The sequence below is a fragment of the Schistocerca cancellata genome, chromosome 4 (genome assembly GCF_023864275.1).
Source record: "Schistocerca cancellata isolate TAMUIC-IGC-003103 chromosome 4, iqSchCanc2.1, whole genome shotgun sequence".
Classification (NCBI taxonomy): Eukaryota; Metazoa; Arthropoda; class Insecta; order Orthoptera; family Acrididae; genus Schistocerca; species Schistocerca cancellata.
The window spans coordinates 865793375-865809577 of NC_064629.1; the positions used below are offsets into that span (position 1 = coordinate 865793375).

The 16203-nt window shown below is 41.4% G+C and overlaps 1 protein-coding gene across 3 annotated transcripts in view; it reads left to right on the plus strand.

Annotated features, from left to right (window-relative positions):
* The window catches only part of LOC126185000 (carnitine O-palmitoyltransferase 2, mitochondrial), a 122789-nt gene that overhangs the window by 55031 nt on the left and 51555 nt on the right, over window positions 1-16203 (plus strand). For all 3 annotated transcript variants that reach the window (XM_049927718.1, XM_049927717.1, XM_049927719.1), the window contains exons 7-8: window positions 29-299; window positions 3350-3546. In XM_049927718.1, the coding sequence (XP_049783675.1) occupies window positions 29-299; window positions 3350-3546 (468 nt within the window). The remainder of the gene's footprint in view (window positions 1-28; window positions 300-3349; window positions 3547-16203) is intronic.

The window sequence follows — 16203 nt, forward strand, 5'->3', positions numbered from 1 at the left end:
TTGTATTTTGTTTCTGTTTTCTTAATAGGGAACATACTAAACCCATCAGATATATTTACATGTGTAAAATATATAGCTGAGCATCAGGCTCCAGCTTCTTCATATCCTGTTGGGATTCTCACAACAGAAAACAGAGATGTTTGGGCCAAAGCAAGAAAACATCTGGAAGCTATAGGGAATGCAGATGTCTTAAAATTAATAGATTCCAGTATTTTTAATTTGGTGTTGGATGATGTTAGTGTTGCTGATGACAAAAAATACTTGATGCAGTGTCTTCTACATGGTGATGGTAGGAACAGGTGAGAATTATTTATATAGCTGTTAGACATATATATTTTCATTATATGTGACACTTCAGACCAATATTTTTTATCTAAAGAAAAGAATGCCCAAAATGAATCTACAGACACATCTTATTACCAAATTGTAATGGTCTAATAAACAAAAACCACACACAAAAACATAACTCTCAGGACTTAGGTCTCTCTCCATTCTGAAAATGAGGAAAGATGCTAGGTAATTGGTTATTTGAGGATTAGGCAATGTAGTCATCCTGGACCTTGTGTAAAGAGAAAATGGGAGAGGGACGCAAATGAACCTGGTGATGCAGTTCCCAAGGCATTGGACACTGATTCACGGATTCGGAATTGTCTGGGTTCAGTTTCCCACCAACCATCCAAATGTAGGTTTTACAGGGTTTACCTACATTTATTAATGCAGGTAACATAACATTCCCTTTCAAAAGGATACATCAGATTTCCTGCCCTATCAGAGGCTGGGCCATCTGTGAAAGCACTGACATCAAATGCAAACTCTGCTGCAAATACTGCCAGCTTTTTATGTCAGTATGATCTCCAACCAGATGTCCACGAGAATGAATGGCCACCACCAAACCATTGCCAAGAACAAAGTTGACCAGCCAGTGGCACAACATAGAGCTGAACATAACAAGCTCCATCTCAACGTGTGCTTCACAACCCAGGCCATCGGGATTCTTCCCTCCACCACCTGCTTCTCCGAACTACACAGATGAGAATTGTCCTTACAACACTTCTTATACTCCCCTAATCGTCCTGACCTCAATCTCCAGTAGCTCTTTGTCACCACGCACTCCAAAAAATGGTTTTCCCTTTCTCCGTCGTGTGACCCCCTCACAAATTCATGTCCCAAAATCACCTTCAGCGTGTACCATTCCCCATGGGCTCTGACAACTGTGCATTACATGCTGAGCCCGTGCTCCTGTCACTGCTTCTTCCATCATTACTTGCTGGCAGACGAGCTGCCTCCCACCAGACTTTTAGCCACTCATCCCTCAACACTTCTCTTCCTATACCCACCCTACCAGATGCAACACCCATCCCAACCTGGCCCACCTGGAACATTTCATGCAATTGGCGCCATGTAAATATGTGTGCTTGTCAATGTCTCAAGGCTTCTGCCTTTCATTGAGTGATATCCTTATTCCAAAAGTATTCCTTCGTTGAAAAAGAGGAAACACACCACAAACTCGAGTTTCACCAGCTATGTTAATGATTGTAATTTTTGTATTAGATGGTAAAGTTTGGAGTTTAGTGACAAGAACTTAGCCTTTTGTCCTTCCAAGTTGGAAATTTGATAAGCCAAAATATAAATGCAGTTGTTGGCAGTGAGTTTCTCACTATTCATGTTTTTCAGTAAATGGAAGAAAGGCCATGAACATGGATGGAGTGGGAGTCGTTTCTGCTATATTTGCTAACACGTGCACTGCCTGTAATATAGCTGTAGTTGGCTCCTGATAAGCCTGTGCTGTTTGCATTAGTAGTTGTTGTAGTTCCTTCGGAGTTGAAAAACCCATGTTGTAGCCTAATTCCAAAATTGTTTGAAGTCTGATTTGTATGCATCACAGATCCCAAGTCATCCCAACTTTTGTAAAAGGGTGATCTACTCGCAGAGACAAACATAAATATACAGCATATTACCAAGCAACAATCCTAGGTATCTTATGCTCGTATTCCCAAGGGAAGCCCAGTCCAAGCTGTATCAGAGTCCACCAGAATAGCACCATAGCCAGTGCAATAACATTTTTCTCACATCTTATCACACAGAGAAGAGATTTTGACCAGCCCTATGCGCACTAGTATGTAGGAATTTTCAAAATATATTCACTGAATTGCGAATTCACTTAGCACCAGCTTTATTGGGTAAAGCTATATACTACTCATCGGTGACTTGTGAAAATTTGTGGCAAATCAGGCCTCAGACCCAGATTTACCGCTTATTGTGAGGGCTCACATTACCACTTACACTATCCAAACACACTCCCCAGACTGACCCAACCTTCCAGTGTCACGCTGTCTATATCCTTATGTCATAGTCTAATCTGTTCATGCCTTAGTGTTCACAACTTGACTTATATTCCTGCACCAGGAAGAATAAAACTATTTGGAAGCAAGGCTATTGTTGTTATTGTCATTGTATGCCCTGCCTGAGGCTTGTAATACATATTTTACATGACGATCCTGCAGCCATTGAAATATATTTACTGAATTATCCAGTACAGCTGATGCTAAAATAATCCACAGTTCAGTGAATATATATTGAAAAATATATTTATGGCTGTGGGACTGTCAAGTAAAATATGTATTTCAAACTTCAGGCAGGGCATACAATGATAATGAAAACAATATCCTCAATTCATAATAGTTTAATTCATCCTGGTGTGGGAATACAAGTAAAGTTGCAAGTACTAAGGGATGAACAGATTAGACTATGACATAAGGATGTGGACAGTGTGACATGTGGAAGTTTGGGTCAGTCTAGGGAACGTGCTTGCCTAGCTGAATTGGTAAGGAGACCTCTCGCGAGAAGTGGGAAATCTGGGTTTGAGTCCTGGTCTGGCACAAGTTTTCCTGTCACCAATGGTTGGTATAGCTTTACCCAGTACAGTTGATTCTGAAAGAATTCACAACTCAGCGAATATATTTTTATGGCTGCAGGATCATTGAGTAAAATGTGTGTTTTATGTTGGAGTCTGGCATGATCCCATCCAAGCACAGGATTGAGGATCAGTGCCATCTGAGTAATTGGGCCACAGCAGTTGATACTAATGTTTCGCCTGCTACTCGATGTCCATGGTACTGTCTGGTGGCACCAGAACAACAGTTACATCCTTGTGTTAGTGCTACTATCCACAGCTGAATGTTTGCTTTTACTAAAATATTTTGGGCTGTTCTTACTAACTTTATGCTTTGAACTAATCATGTGAGTAAGGATAAATGTATTGATTACTGATCACTTAATAAAAATTCTATTTTTCTTGTCTGATATCTGTAAAATGTGTTGATCCACCAAACTGTTTTATTTATTTCAGATGGTTTGACAAATCATTCTCCCTTCTTTTTTCCAAAGATGGAGTAGCAGCAATAAACTTTGAACACTCTTGGGGAGACGGTGTTGCAGTGCTTCGTTACTTAACTGATGTATTCAAGGACAGTAGTACAAAACCGAGGATTCATCCTGATACTACAGTGTCCAACTGTGAACCAGAGAAAATGGTGAAAATGTTAGGTACATATTGTATTTTGTGGTGTCCAGAGTTCAGGAAAACTGCAGAATTTTTGCATTTTGCCTAAAAACCATGGAAAAGGCATGTTACCCAGTTTGCTTTGGGGAAGAGACATTTGCTTGTCTTCAGCTTGGCTCGATGCAGTGCTGTGCTCACCATTCACCATCAGCTCGGCGTTGTGTGACCAGCCGCTACTGGTGCCTTGTTATCCCCCACCCTTCCCCTCACTCAGTACAACTAACTGATGAGCCATCCCAGCCCGGCCTGTCTGCGGCTTGCCAAGCCATGCCAGCTGAGTTGTACTGAGATTTTTTGTTGTTTGAAATGGAGTGGCTTGCATGTCTTTTGCTGCATCCTGGCTATGCTTCCCTGGGTTATTGTTGTCCTGTGGTTTTGTAGCTTCATGACATGGTGTGACCAGGAATGAGCACTGAAGGGTATTACATTAACAGCTATACAGATGTAAGTACTGCTTTGTTTACTAACATGGTGTGATGACAAAGATGTCATTTTAGGGGAGTTCACGGCCTATTTGAATCCATTTATTTTGAACCAGGTATGCTAGGGCATGATAATTTTGCACCCATTTCATTTTCTGTTTATATGTACCAAAAATTACTATTGTAGCATGCCAGCAGCTATCAATCTAATTGTTCTTGTGTATGAATAAGATTGATTATAGAATTTTAGAGGCAGTCCTAAAATAGTGTCATTAGAACACAAAAAGCACTGCAATAGCTCTAGCTGAAGGAGATAAAATTTGAAAGGGCAAACTGTTCAGGTATCCACAGACTGCCCTAAAGTTTGTATGGCATTCCAAAGGGAACTGAAAACATGCTTAAATTCGAGGGTAAACAAGAGGATCCCATACTTTTGGACTTTTAGGTTGTGTGGCGTATGTACAGTGCATGGTACCTTTAAGACTATTAGTATTAACAGTGGTTGGAACCTTATTCAGTTTCTAAGAGCTTTATATGATCTGTTCAAAAATTTTCCCTCCCACTGACTGATTTCAGCAATATTACAGGCACGTCTGTTATCCTGCAGAAGTTTTGTATCGTTTGGTGAGTGGAAAATAAAATGGCAGCAGTCAGAGCTCAGAAAATATTAACAGTGGGTCTGTGAAGGAAGTAGAAATGGTAAAGCACGAACAGGGGGAGGTAAAAGGAAAACCTAAGGTCACTATTTGAATTCCTAAGAGTCAAAGCTACCAAGTAGTGCATGAGGGACAAGATGCTGAGAGCTCATCTTGCCTTTCTTGAGACTGTGGCTGCTGAAGTTGAGCTGTTTCTGACTAAATTTGTGAGGTGTCCCCTTAACTCTTTTCCTCTATACTCCCCTCCATTCTGTGGTCAGAGAATTAATGAGAAAATGTATCAGACCACAAGTTTTATAGAAGCAGATATCTTCGATATAGATCTGAGTGCAACATAACTCTGTTGCGATCTCAGAAAGTGGACAATGGGTATGCCACCAAAAAAAGCATTGGGTCAATGTGACATATCGGAGAAAGATAACTTGGCATTATGAAGTGAGTGCCTTTTGTTTATGAAGATCATGGTATACCAAATTTTGGATAAATCAACTTTGATGTATTCTTTTATGTAGGGCACCATATAATTAGATCCAGAATGTTGACCTTGCAAGGAAACGGATAGGCATAGCATCGACACATCTTACTGCCTTAAATCACTGTGATGATCCTGAAGCTGTGAATTCCAAAATCTTTTAGAAATCATATCAGTAGAGGAACCCTCAAATCATTTAGTGGGAATCGTGATTTCATTCATCAATCCTGGATTGTGGCATTGGGGACAAGAATGGATGTGAAAATTTGAAGAGATTCATCATGATTGGTTGCATTATCTTCCATGGCAATGACAGCTCTGACTGCTCATCCATTCTGGTCAAAAATTTGACTGAAGCCTCTGTCATAGCCGTTTGTACCTTTTCATGATGTGGCCAAGGACGCATGGGGTGTTGTATCAAGCAATTAATACACGGCTTCCAGGATGCACATGGTGGGTATGGTGGAACAGTAGGAGAGAAAATGACAGCTGAGAAGTCCTCAAAAAATGGACAAAAAGAGGGAAGAGATTAGAGAAAAGCTGAGAGGTCTATGAAGTACCATACCAGATTCAGATTGAAGTAGTAGTTCTATTACTAAAAAAACTCAGCTTGTGACTTCAGTTAATGTTCATGTATGTGTCCTCACCAAAACAGTCTGTTACTGTTGCTTTCACAACTATTTTGTTCAAATTGTATTTGAACTTTATTGTTAGGTCTCTTTGTGTAAAACAATTTTTTGCTGAAGTAGGTAATGCTCTTCGTTTTTATGCTAGTGTGCCCTCGTAAAAGGTGATTGTTCCTAATGGAAATATATTAATAATGTTTTACTTCCTGTGCAGTCTAGTCTCATTCTGGTTTTCCTGTAATTTTTTGTTCATATTACTTCAAACACTTAATTCTGATGCCAAATTCTGGTATGTTTATTTCTTGGTTAAGATAAACCATGTTCATTTTAAGTGGGATTTTTCCTTTTAACTCGGAGTAGAGCCTCCACTATGTTCCTATACATTGACACTATTTGTTACTTTTGTCATAGAAGCAATCAAAACTAGGTACGAACTAAGTGCAGTTCAACCTCGTAAACATACAAAAATTGGCAATTTTATAATTAACAGTATTAGTATGAGGTACTGGAATGATGCACTGCTAATGTTAATATAGGCCACAAAAATCTGTTACATGGGCAAACACTCTTTTTCCTGTAACAAATGATGAAAATGACTGAAAAATAAATATTGCTTAAAGTGTCAAACAGAAATGAGATATAGCTGGTCTCAGGGTCAAACACTCTGTCTTCATTCCCCCACAACCTCGTAACACCATCTCTCCCATCCATTTCAACTGGTCCTCCTCGAGCCAACGTGCCACATTCCTGAACATCGACTGTCACCTCTCTGATGGATCCATCAACACCTCTGTCCATATTAAATGTGCTAACCACAACAGTACCTGCATTTTGTCAGCTGTCATCCCTTCCACACCAAAAAATTGCTCCCATAGAGACTGACCACCCATAGACAGTGGATGTGCAGTGATGAGAACTTCCTTGCGCAGTATGCTGAAAGTCTCATGAAGGTCTTCACATATAGGCACTACCTCACAAGCCTAGTCCTCAAACACATTTCTAATGCCATATCCTCACATACTCCTAATCCTTGCACCACCAACCTGAATCGGCTACCGAGGAGCATCCCCTCTTCACCCAACATCACCGTGGACCGGAAGAACTGCATCATATCCTTCACCAGGGCCTTGATTATCTGTCGTGATGCCCAGAAATGAGGGAGATCCTACCAAAGATCCTGCTCAAAGTGGTATTCCATTGTCCACCTGGCCGACACAACATCGTAGTCCATCCGTACGCTACTCCCACTTCTGACCCCATGTCACAGGGCTAATATCCCTGTGGAAGACCCAAAAGCAAAACCTGTCCGATCTACCCACCCAGCACATCCTACTCCAGCCCTGTTACACACTTATCCTATCCCATCAGAGTCAGGTCCACTGTGTAAGCAGCCATGTCATAGACCAGCTCTGCTGTAAACACTGTACAGGTTTTTGTGTTGGTATGACAACCAATCAGCTGTCCACCAAAATGAATGGCCACCTCAAGACTGACCAAGAACAAAGTTGACTAACCAGTGGCATAACATGCAGCAGAGCACAACATGCTCTGGTTTCGATGGCTGCTTCACTATCTGGATCCTTCCTGCCATCACCAGCTTCTCTGAACTATGCAGTTGGAAGTTGTCTTTGCAACACATCCTTCACTCCAGTAATCCTCCTAGCCTCGATCTTCATGAACTCACTGTCCCCACACCAGCCACCCAACAGTTTCCTCTTCCTCTGTCCTGTCACCCCCTCCCAGTCCATGTTACTTACATCATGGGCTGCACCCCACCGGTTCTGGCACCCAAGCATCACATATGTAGTTCATGCACCTGTCAGCCCTCCATTGTGCAGTCCTAATACAAAATGACAGTGGTGGTGGAGGGGGTGTGAGCAAGTTTTCTTTCTTCCATGTGTGTGTGTCTGTCGATGACTCCATGCTTGTGCTGTTTAGTGAGTGGTCTCCTTTACTCCTAAATTATTTACATTTTACCAAAACTTTCCACTATATTTTCACAAAATATCATGATAAACATATTGGAGCTCATTTCATATCATGCAGATAGTTTGTAGTACTCTGCTCCTGCTCCGGCCATCTTGCAGTCTTATGTATAGGCCGAGTGACCAGTTCTCAGTTTCCAGCAGCATATCACTTACTCTCCCACTTTTTGGAACCCATGGCACATTCACAGTGCTTCATCAATATTTATGTCAAAATGCTATTCACTTAACTCAGAAATTAATGAAACAAGATTGAGCACAGTGCTCCTCCATTTGGAAAAATGTGTATTAGAACGTAGTATAGAACAGAGAGGAAAACTTGCTCACATGTTGGTGGACTGAATCTAGATACTTACTACCTGTACCCAGTTACGCACAGTACGTTTTGTATGTTGTAATACTTAAAAGGATTATTTGATAAGTATACATGTTAATAATTATTTATCTTGTCACGTAAAAGGTGGTTTATTCAGCACTTGCTCATACAAGAGTGCGGAGTGAACTACCTCCAGCTAGAACACTTACATTATATATTCAACTACAGAACATTCCAGTACAATGATTCTTGACATCTGTGGATACTTCTAGACTGTAGCCAAACCAAATATAGAAATTAATTCTTCTGCGACACTGCTCCCTCCTTAAGAGAACAGCGTCTCAGTGTTACGTCGTCCTAGTCTGGAAACAAGTCATCGGTTCTGCATACTCCGACTCCCGATGACTGATGCTCGCCCTGACGGTGATATTCTTAGCAATTCTTTTGCCGCTACACTCTTAGTCACTTTTCCGCTTGTTGCCTGTCGCTGGAGCTTCGAATTTACCCTGGGTTGCAGGATCTTTCTAGGGTTTCATTCGAAGGACGTGGACTGTATATATGATCTTTCCTCTTGTGTCGGGGTCAAAATCTTCAACTTCATAAGTAACGTCAAACAACTGTCTTACAACCTTATAAGGTTCAAAGTAGTGCCTGAGGAACTTCTCAGAGAGACCAACCTTCTGAACAGGAATGAAGATCCAGACGAGGTCACCAGCCTGGTAGATAACAGGGCGGTTGCTTGCGTCATACCTTCGGCGATTGTTTTCTTGAGCCTGTAGCGTGCGGAGTCGAGCTAACTGCCGAGCTTCCTCAGCTCTGATTAATAGCTGGCCGATGTAGTCATTGTCCATGTCATAAGGATGTAACGGAAACACAGTGGCCATTGTCGTAGTCGCCTCACGCCTATGCACCAGGAAAAATGGCATAAATCCTGTGGTGTCTTGTTTGGCGGTGTTGTAGGCAAACGACACAAAAGCGCCTCATCCCAGTTGCTCTGTTCAACATTGATGAACATTGATAGCACGTCGGCCTAGGTCTTATTAAGGCGTTCAGTAAGCCTGTTAGTTTGCGGATGGTAGGCAGTCGTCATGTGATGAATAATGTTACACTGACCGTTATCTCTGTCACAAGATTCAATTGAAAAAATTTCCCTTGATCCGTAATTTATGACCTTGGGGCACCGTGTTGTAATACAATGTCTTCCGTGATGAATTTGGCTACCTCGGATGCTTCGGCTGTTTTCACGGCTTTTGTAATGGAATAGCGTGTCAGATAATCAGTACAAACAATAATCCATCTATTGCCACTAGCAGACGTTGGAAATCTTCCGAGGAGGTCAATCCCAACACACTGGAAAGGCGTTTCGGCTGGTGGAATTGGTATGAGTCGGCCAGGTGGTTTCTGGGGAACTGCCTTTCTCCTCTGGCACTCTTGACAGTGCGACACATAGTGACACACTCCTAAATAAACCGGCCAGAAAAATCGCTTGCGCATTCTATTGTGTCTTTTAATAAGTCCTAAATGTCTGACTTCAGGTGTGTCATGGAATTTCTGGATAACATCTAAGCTCATGTGTTTAAGAATAACTGGTAGCCACCTCTTTCCAAACGGATCGGAGTTTTTGTTGCAAAGTAATCCATTAATTACCTTAAATTCTCAGATCACATCCTCTGACCGATTTAAGGCAAACATAATTTGAGATATCTTGGCGTCCTTCTGCTCAGCAGAGAGATCCTGGAGTGCAGCGAGACAGTCACTATCTTGATCAAAGTGTTGATGGTCTTGCACAGGGTTTGCTGAGAGACAGTCAGCATCTTGGTGCTTTCTTCCACTTTTGCACACTATGGTAATGGAATACTCTTGAAGACGTAGTGCCCATCTGGCAAGTCATAATATTAGATCCTTAAGACCTGTCAGCCAACAAAGTGAATGATGGTCTATAACAACTGTGAATGGCCTTCCATAGAGTGATTGTCGAAATTTGCACATGGCCCAGATCACAGCAAGACATTCTATTTCTGTATTTGAGTAGTTTCTCTTGGTTTTTGTAAGTGTCTTAGAAGCATAGGCTATAACCTTCTCTTTTCCATCCGAAATTTGCACCAGAACAGCACCAATCCCATACCCATTGGCATCTGTGTGTAGATCAGTCTGCCTTGTTGGAGACACTTAAGAATGCCCCTCAGTGTTTTTATATGTTCATCATATGTCTCTGAGAACACTATAATGTCATCTAAATAACAAAGACACATCGTCCACTTCAGATGACGTATAAGATTATCCATCATCCGTTCAGAAGTTGCTGGTGCATTACACAAACCAAACGTCATTACCTTAAACTCATACAAGCCCTCAGGGATGATGAATGCAGTTTTCTCACGATCAGTCTAATCTACTTCGAATTGCCAGTATCCATGGTTGAGAAAAACTTTGCCTCATTCAGACAATCTAGTGTATCATTAATTCGTGGAAGGGGATAAACGTCCTTTTTAGTTATCTTATTAAGCTTCCTGTAATCAACACATAAGCGCCAATTGCCATCAGTCTTCCTGACGAGGACCGCTTGTGATGACAGTGGGCTCTGCGAAGGCTGAATGATGTTGTTCTTCATCATTTTCTCTACCTCGTCGCGTATTATTTGTCGTTCCCTTGTTGACACCCGGTATGCTCTCTGGCTTATTGGTTGATGGCACTCTTCTGGTGCTTCACCGACGATTTGTCTAATTTGCCCTTCACCTGTGGATTGAAGCATTCAGAGAACTCTTGGAGAATGTCAAGTAGCTTCTTCTGTTGTTCCTTAGTGAGATCTGGTGATAGTCGAGCTAGAAGATCTTGTCTTGTAGTGGTAGCGCTAATTTCGCCCACAGACTTGGCATGGGAGGTTTCTAGGATGCTCAGCTGTTCTTCAATTAACAGCTCAGCATTTGCTACGCACATGTGTCTTGGAAGGATCTGCATTTCTCGGCGACAGTTAACTATCCGCAATTCGCCGAATCCATTCTTAAACGAGACAACAGAGGCTGGGATGCCCAAGTTATTCTTCAGTGGTATGCTTCTCTTACATTCCACTAAAAGATCCACGAGTTGATGTATGGCATGACATGTGACAATTACCTTTATAGCGCTGACTGCAGGAGTGATCACTTCATCCATCACACTCAGTCTCCACACACTCGGATGCCTATCTTCCTGTCCACAGTATCTCATCTCATCTAGCACGATCTTTGAGCGACCACAATCTATAAATGCCTGAGAAGCTTTCAAAAAAGTCCCATCCGAGAATGACGTCATGACTACACTCTTGTAAGACGACGAATTCTAAGGGCTGTGTATGGCCACTTATACCCACACAAATGGTACATCTTCCTATAGGTTTTACATATTACCCATTAGCCACCTTCAGCAGAGATGTTTTGTTGTTGATGAATATGGTTTTCTGCAACTGGCAAATGACTGAATATGATGCTCAAGAGTCCACGAGAGCTTGGGCTGGTCGGCCATCCATGTGGATATCGACGTAGTTTCCTATCATTTCAGTAGTGACCAACGGCGGAGGATTTTTCTCTTCTGCGGCCTCACCTCCAAGGAAGGTCGCACCCTTTAGCTTTCCAGGTTGCAGCGGCTAGGTGATTGGCCGGAACTTGATCGGCGTGTTGGGGAGTGTGCTCTCCAGTGGCTAGCTTGCGACGATGGTGACCTACGTCATCGTGCACCCACATCTTCTTGTTCATCTTTGTCGTCCCAGAGTTGACATTGGCTAAGATTGGTCTGCTGTCTTCTGGTGCGGGCGTCATCAAATATCCACCACCTTTCTTGACAATAGCACACAACATGTCCCGCTCGTCCGCAGTGGAAACATACTGGTTGGTTATCCTGGGTCCTCTAGATGTCAGTCTTCCTTGGTGCCCAAACTGCCCTTATGACCTCATGAAGCATCTCAGTTTTTTGCTCACCGTGCAATCCAAGTGCCTTCTGAACTTGCTCTCTCATTATGTGACAAAGAACACTTGTGAAATCAGTTGCTTCCTCCATCACAGACATCGATACGACATTTGGAATCCATTCAAGCTTCCTGCATGTAATTCTTTTTTGATGCATTGTCTCGATGTACTGGCAACATTTTATGAAGTCGTCTACTATCGAAACCTCCTTCAGGAGTAGGACTTCATACATGTCCTCAGCAACACCCTTCATGAGATGTGCAACCTTATCTTCCTCCTTCATTCTAGGATCCACTATTTTACAAAGCTCAAAGACATCTTGAATGTAGGATGCTGTAGTTTCTCCTGGACGCTGTGCCCTGCACTTTAATATATTTTCAGCCTTGCACTTCCGTCGTTGTGTGTCGCCGAAATACTTGCGCAGTTCTGCCTGGAATACTTCTCAGCTTGTGAACTTCTCCTCGTTGTTCTCATACCGTTGCTTGGCAGTGGCCTCCAAGTAGAAAAATACGTTAGCCAAACACATGGTGTCATCCCATTTGTTAAATTTGGCTATACACTCGTATACCATCAGCCACTTGTTTGGGTCTAGTCCATCGTCACCAGAGAACCTGGGAGGATGTCTCACGTGGTGGCACACAGTTGCTGTCATCGTAATGTCCTTTTCTTTTTCTGCCTCCTGATGGGAGCCACTGTGTCGTCGATAATGTGTGCTATCACAAGTTCCAGTACCAAGCGTATCCACCAGAATTGTCATGTAGAAGGTGTAATTCGATGAATGACGAACACTAATTTCAGGTAACGAAGGTTTATTCAGCACTTTCACATACAAGAGCGCGGAGCAAACTGCCTCCGGCCAGAACACTTACAGTGTATATACAGCTACAGAACATTCCTGTACAATGATTCTTGACATTTGTGGATACTTCTAGAATGTACTCGAACCGAATATGGAAATTAAAATTTTACAGTCCATGTGAGTTTTGAACTCACGACCCTTCGTGCAACAGTTAAGTATCATAACCACTATACCATGGTTCTACTTGGCTTCTTCTGTGACAATATGTCTATACAAATCTACTCTATAAAGCAGTGACATTTTTGTTTTAAAATCATCTAATAGATGGGGTCACACAATGCTAGCACATATTTGTGTTAGTAGCATCATTTTGTGTTAGCAACAAGATTTGTGTTCAAACGTAGACCAAGTGAGGTGGCAAAGTGTTGAGACATTGAACTTGATTTCTAGAGGATAGTGGGTTAAATTCTTTCTGGCAGTCCACATTTTGTTTTTTTGTGGTTTCCATAAACAGCTTAAGGCAAGTGCCGGAGACAGTTCTTTTGAAAAAAGAACACACTCTGTTTCCTTCTCCATCATTCCCAAAGCCAAGCTAGTACTTCATCTTTAATAATGTTGTCAATGTAACATTAAACTTTAATCTTCATTCAGGCACAGTTACTTATCTCTCTCTCTCACACACACACACACACACACACACACACACACACACACACACACACACACTTAGAAATAAAGAGCATTGGAGTAGCTTTGACATTGGAGTAGCTTTGATACAGATCACTGCCCAATATATACAAATGCTCTACTAGAACCGTTTGTGACTTTCTCTCTCTACTAATGGGTACTACTGTTTTGTCATCAATTGATATAGTAGTTTTAGTTCTTTCTTTTTGATTCTTGACTATCTTCTGTATGTTTGTAAGTGAAATTGAGAGTTAATAACAAAAACTACAGCCTTCCTGCTCACCTGGTATTCAATATCATTTCAATCTGAGTGCCCAGCACTCGACATTTTTAGATCTCTGCTCTTTGCAACAGAAAGTGACTGCAGTGCAAGTGAACCTTAGCAAAAGATTTTAACAAGAATTCAAGAAAATTCTGGTCCTGTATAAAATCTCTAAGCTGGTCAAAGGCTTCTATCTAGTCACTCTTTGACCAGTGTGATGCGGCAGTAGAAGACAGAAACAGGAAACCTGACATTTTAAATCTTGCATTTTGGAAATCATTCACACAGGAGGATCCTACAGACTTGTTGCCATTTGACTGTCATCTAGGCTTCCGTATGGAGGACATAGTAATAGACATACCTGACACAGAGAAGCAAGTGAAAGATTTGCCAGGTCTGGATGGAATCAGAGTTTGGTTTTACAGAGAGTACTGTTTAGCATCAGCCCCTTAGTTGGCATGCATTTGTTTCAAACCTCTCACTCAGCACAGAGTGCTAAGTGACTGGAGGAAAGTGCAGGTGACTCCTGTCTATAAGAAGAGTAAAAGAATGTAGCCACAAAATTACTGACCAGTATCTGTAACATCAATTCGCTGCAGAATTCTTGAATATATTCTCAATCTGAATATGATAAATTTTCTTAAGGTGGAAAGGCTTCTGTCCACAAATCAGCATAGATTTAGAAAGCATCACTCATTAAAAAATCAGCTTGTCATTTTCTTGCACAATAACTTGCAGACCATGGACGAAGGGCAACAGGCAGTTTCCATATTCCTAGATTTCCAGAAAGCATTTGATACTGTAGATTGCTAATGAAGGCCCAAGTGTATCATTTGGGTTCATAGATATGTGCATGGCTTGAACAGTTCTTAAGTAACCCAGTATGTTGTCCTCAACACCAAGTGTCCATCAGATACAAGGGAATAATCAGGATTGCCCCAGGCAAGTGCGATAGTTGCTCTTATTCTCTATATACAAGGGATATCGGGAATGTGAGGTTACAAGGCCCGTAGATCTACCAGGGAATTGAGTTTTTCACAGTTTGTACCACTGTTATGTATGGTGCGCACAATGAAATGTGATGGGCAACGGTCATCAGTAACATCTTGACCCACGTTTTTATGACAATAAAAAGTGAGCACTCTCATTCCATCTCCCACTAAGTGCAAAGTATGCGCTGTGGTATGCTATCTGAATGCCAAGGCTATGACCGCTGCCAGTATTCTTAAGGAGTTGATGGGACACATCTACAATGCAGGTGTTAAAAAACTAATTGCCTGGTTGACAAAATGCATTGAAGGAAATGGTAATTACGTGCAACAGTGCTGTAATATTAATGCTACTGTTTCTGTATGTTTCATTGAAATATATGCATTTCTGTTTGTGTAAAAAATCTTGTGACCTTATTTTCCTCATATCATTCATACATAAATGATCTGACAGACAGAGTGAGCAATAATTTGTGGCTGTTCGCTCATGATGTACGGGAAGGTGTCATCATTGAGCGAGTGTAGGAGAATACAAGATGACTTGAACAAAATTTCTAGTTGGTGTGATGAATGGCTGCTTGCTCAAACTGTAGAAAAATGTAAGTTAATGCAGATGAGTAGGAAAAACTATCCCATAATGTTCAAATACAGCATTAGTAGCATACTGCTTGGCACAGTCATGTTGAATAAATATTTAGGCATAACATTGTGAAGTGATATGAAATGGAACAGGCGCTAGAAGGGAAAGTGAATGAGTAATATCAATTTACTGAGAGAATTTTAGGAAAGTCTTTTTCATTTTGCAAGGACACCACATGTAAAACACCGGTGTGACCAATTACTGTGTATTGCTCAAGTGTTTGGGATCCCAACCAGATCAGATTAAAGGAAGACATTGATGCAGTTCAGAGGTGGGCTGCTAAATTTGTTACCAGTAGGTTTGATCGACATATGAGTATTATGGAGATACTTCATGAACTCAAATGCGAATCCCTGTAGGGAAGACAGCATTCTTTTTGTGAAACTCTTTTGAGAAAATGTAGAGAACTGGCATTTGAAGTTGACTGCAGAACAATTTTACTGCCACCAATGAACATTTTGAATAAGGACCCCATAGATGAGATAGAAATGAGGATTCGTTTGAAGACATATAGACACTCATTTTTTCCTAACTCTATTTGTAAGTGGGACTGGAAAGGAAATTAACAGTAATAATACAAGGTACCTTCTACCCTGCAACATACCACGGCTTGCAGAGTGCAGAATATATACGTAGATGTAGGCGTAGAAGTATGCTTGCATATGTGGCATGCTGATGTGCTGTTGTAGTGCAACTGATAAAGTACAAACTTCAGCATCTTGTTCTATATGTAATGCAACTTTGATACATATCGACACTGTCATTCCTAACACAGCTCCAATGCAAACCAACTTGGGTTAGGTTGGTACCTGTTATGGAATTACACCCATCTTCAACAAGACGAAT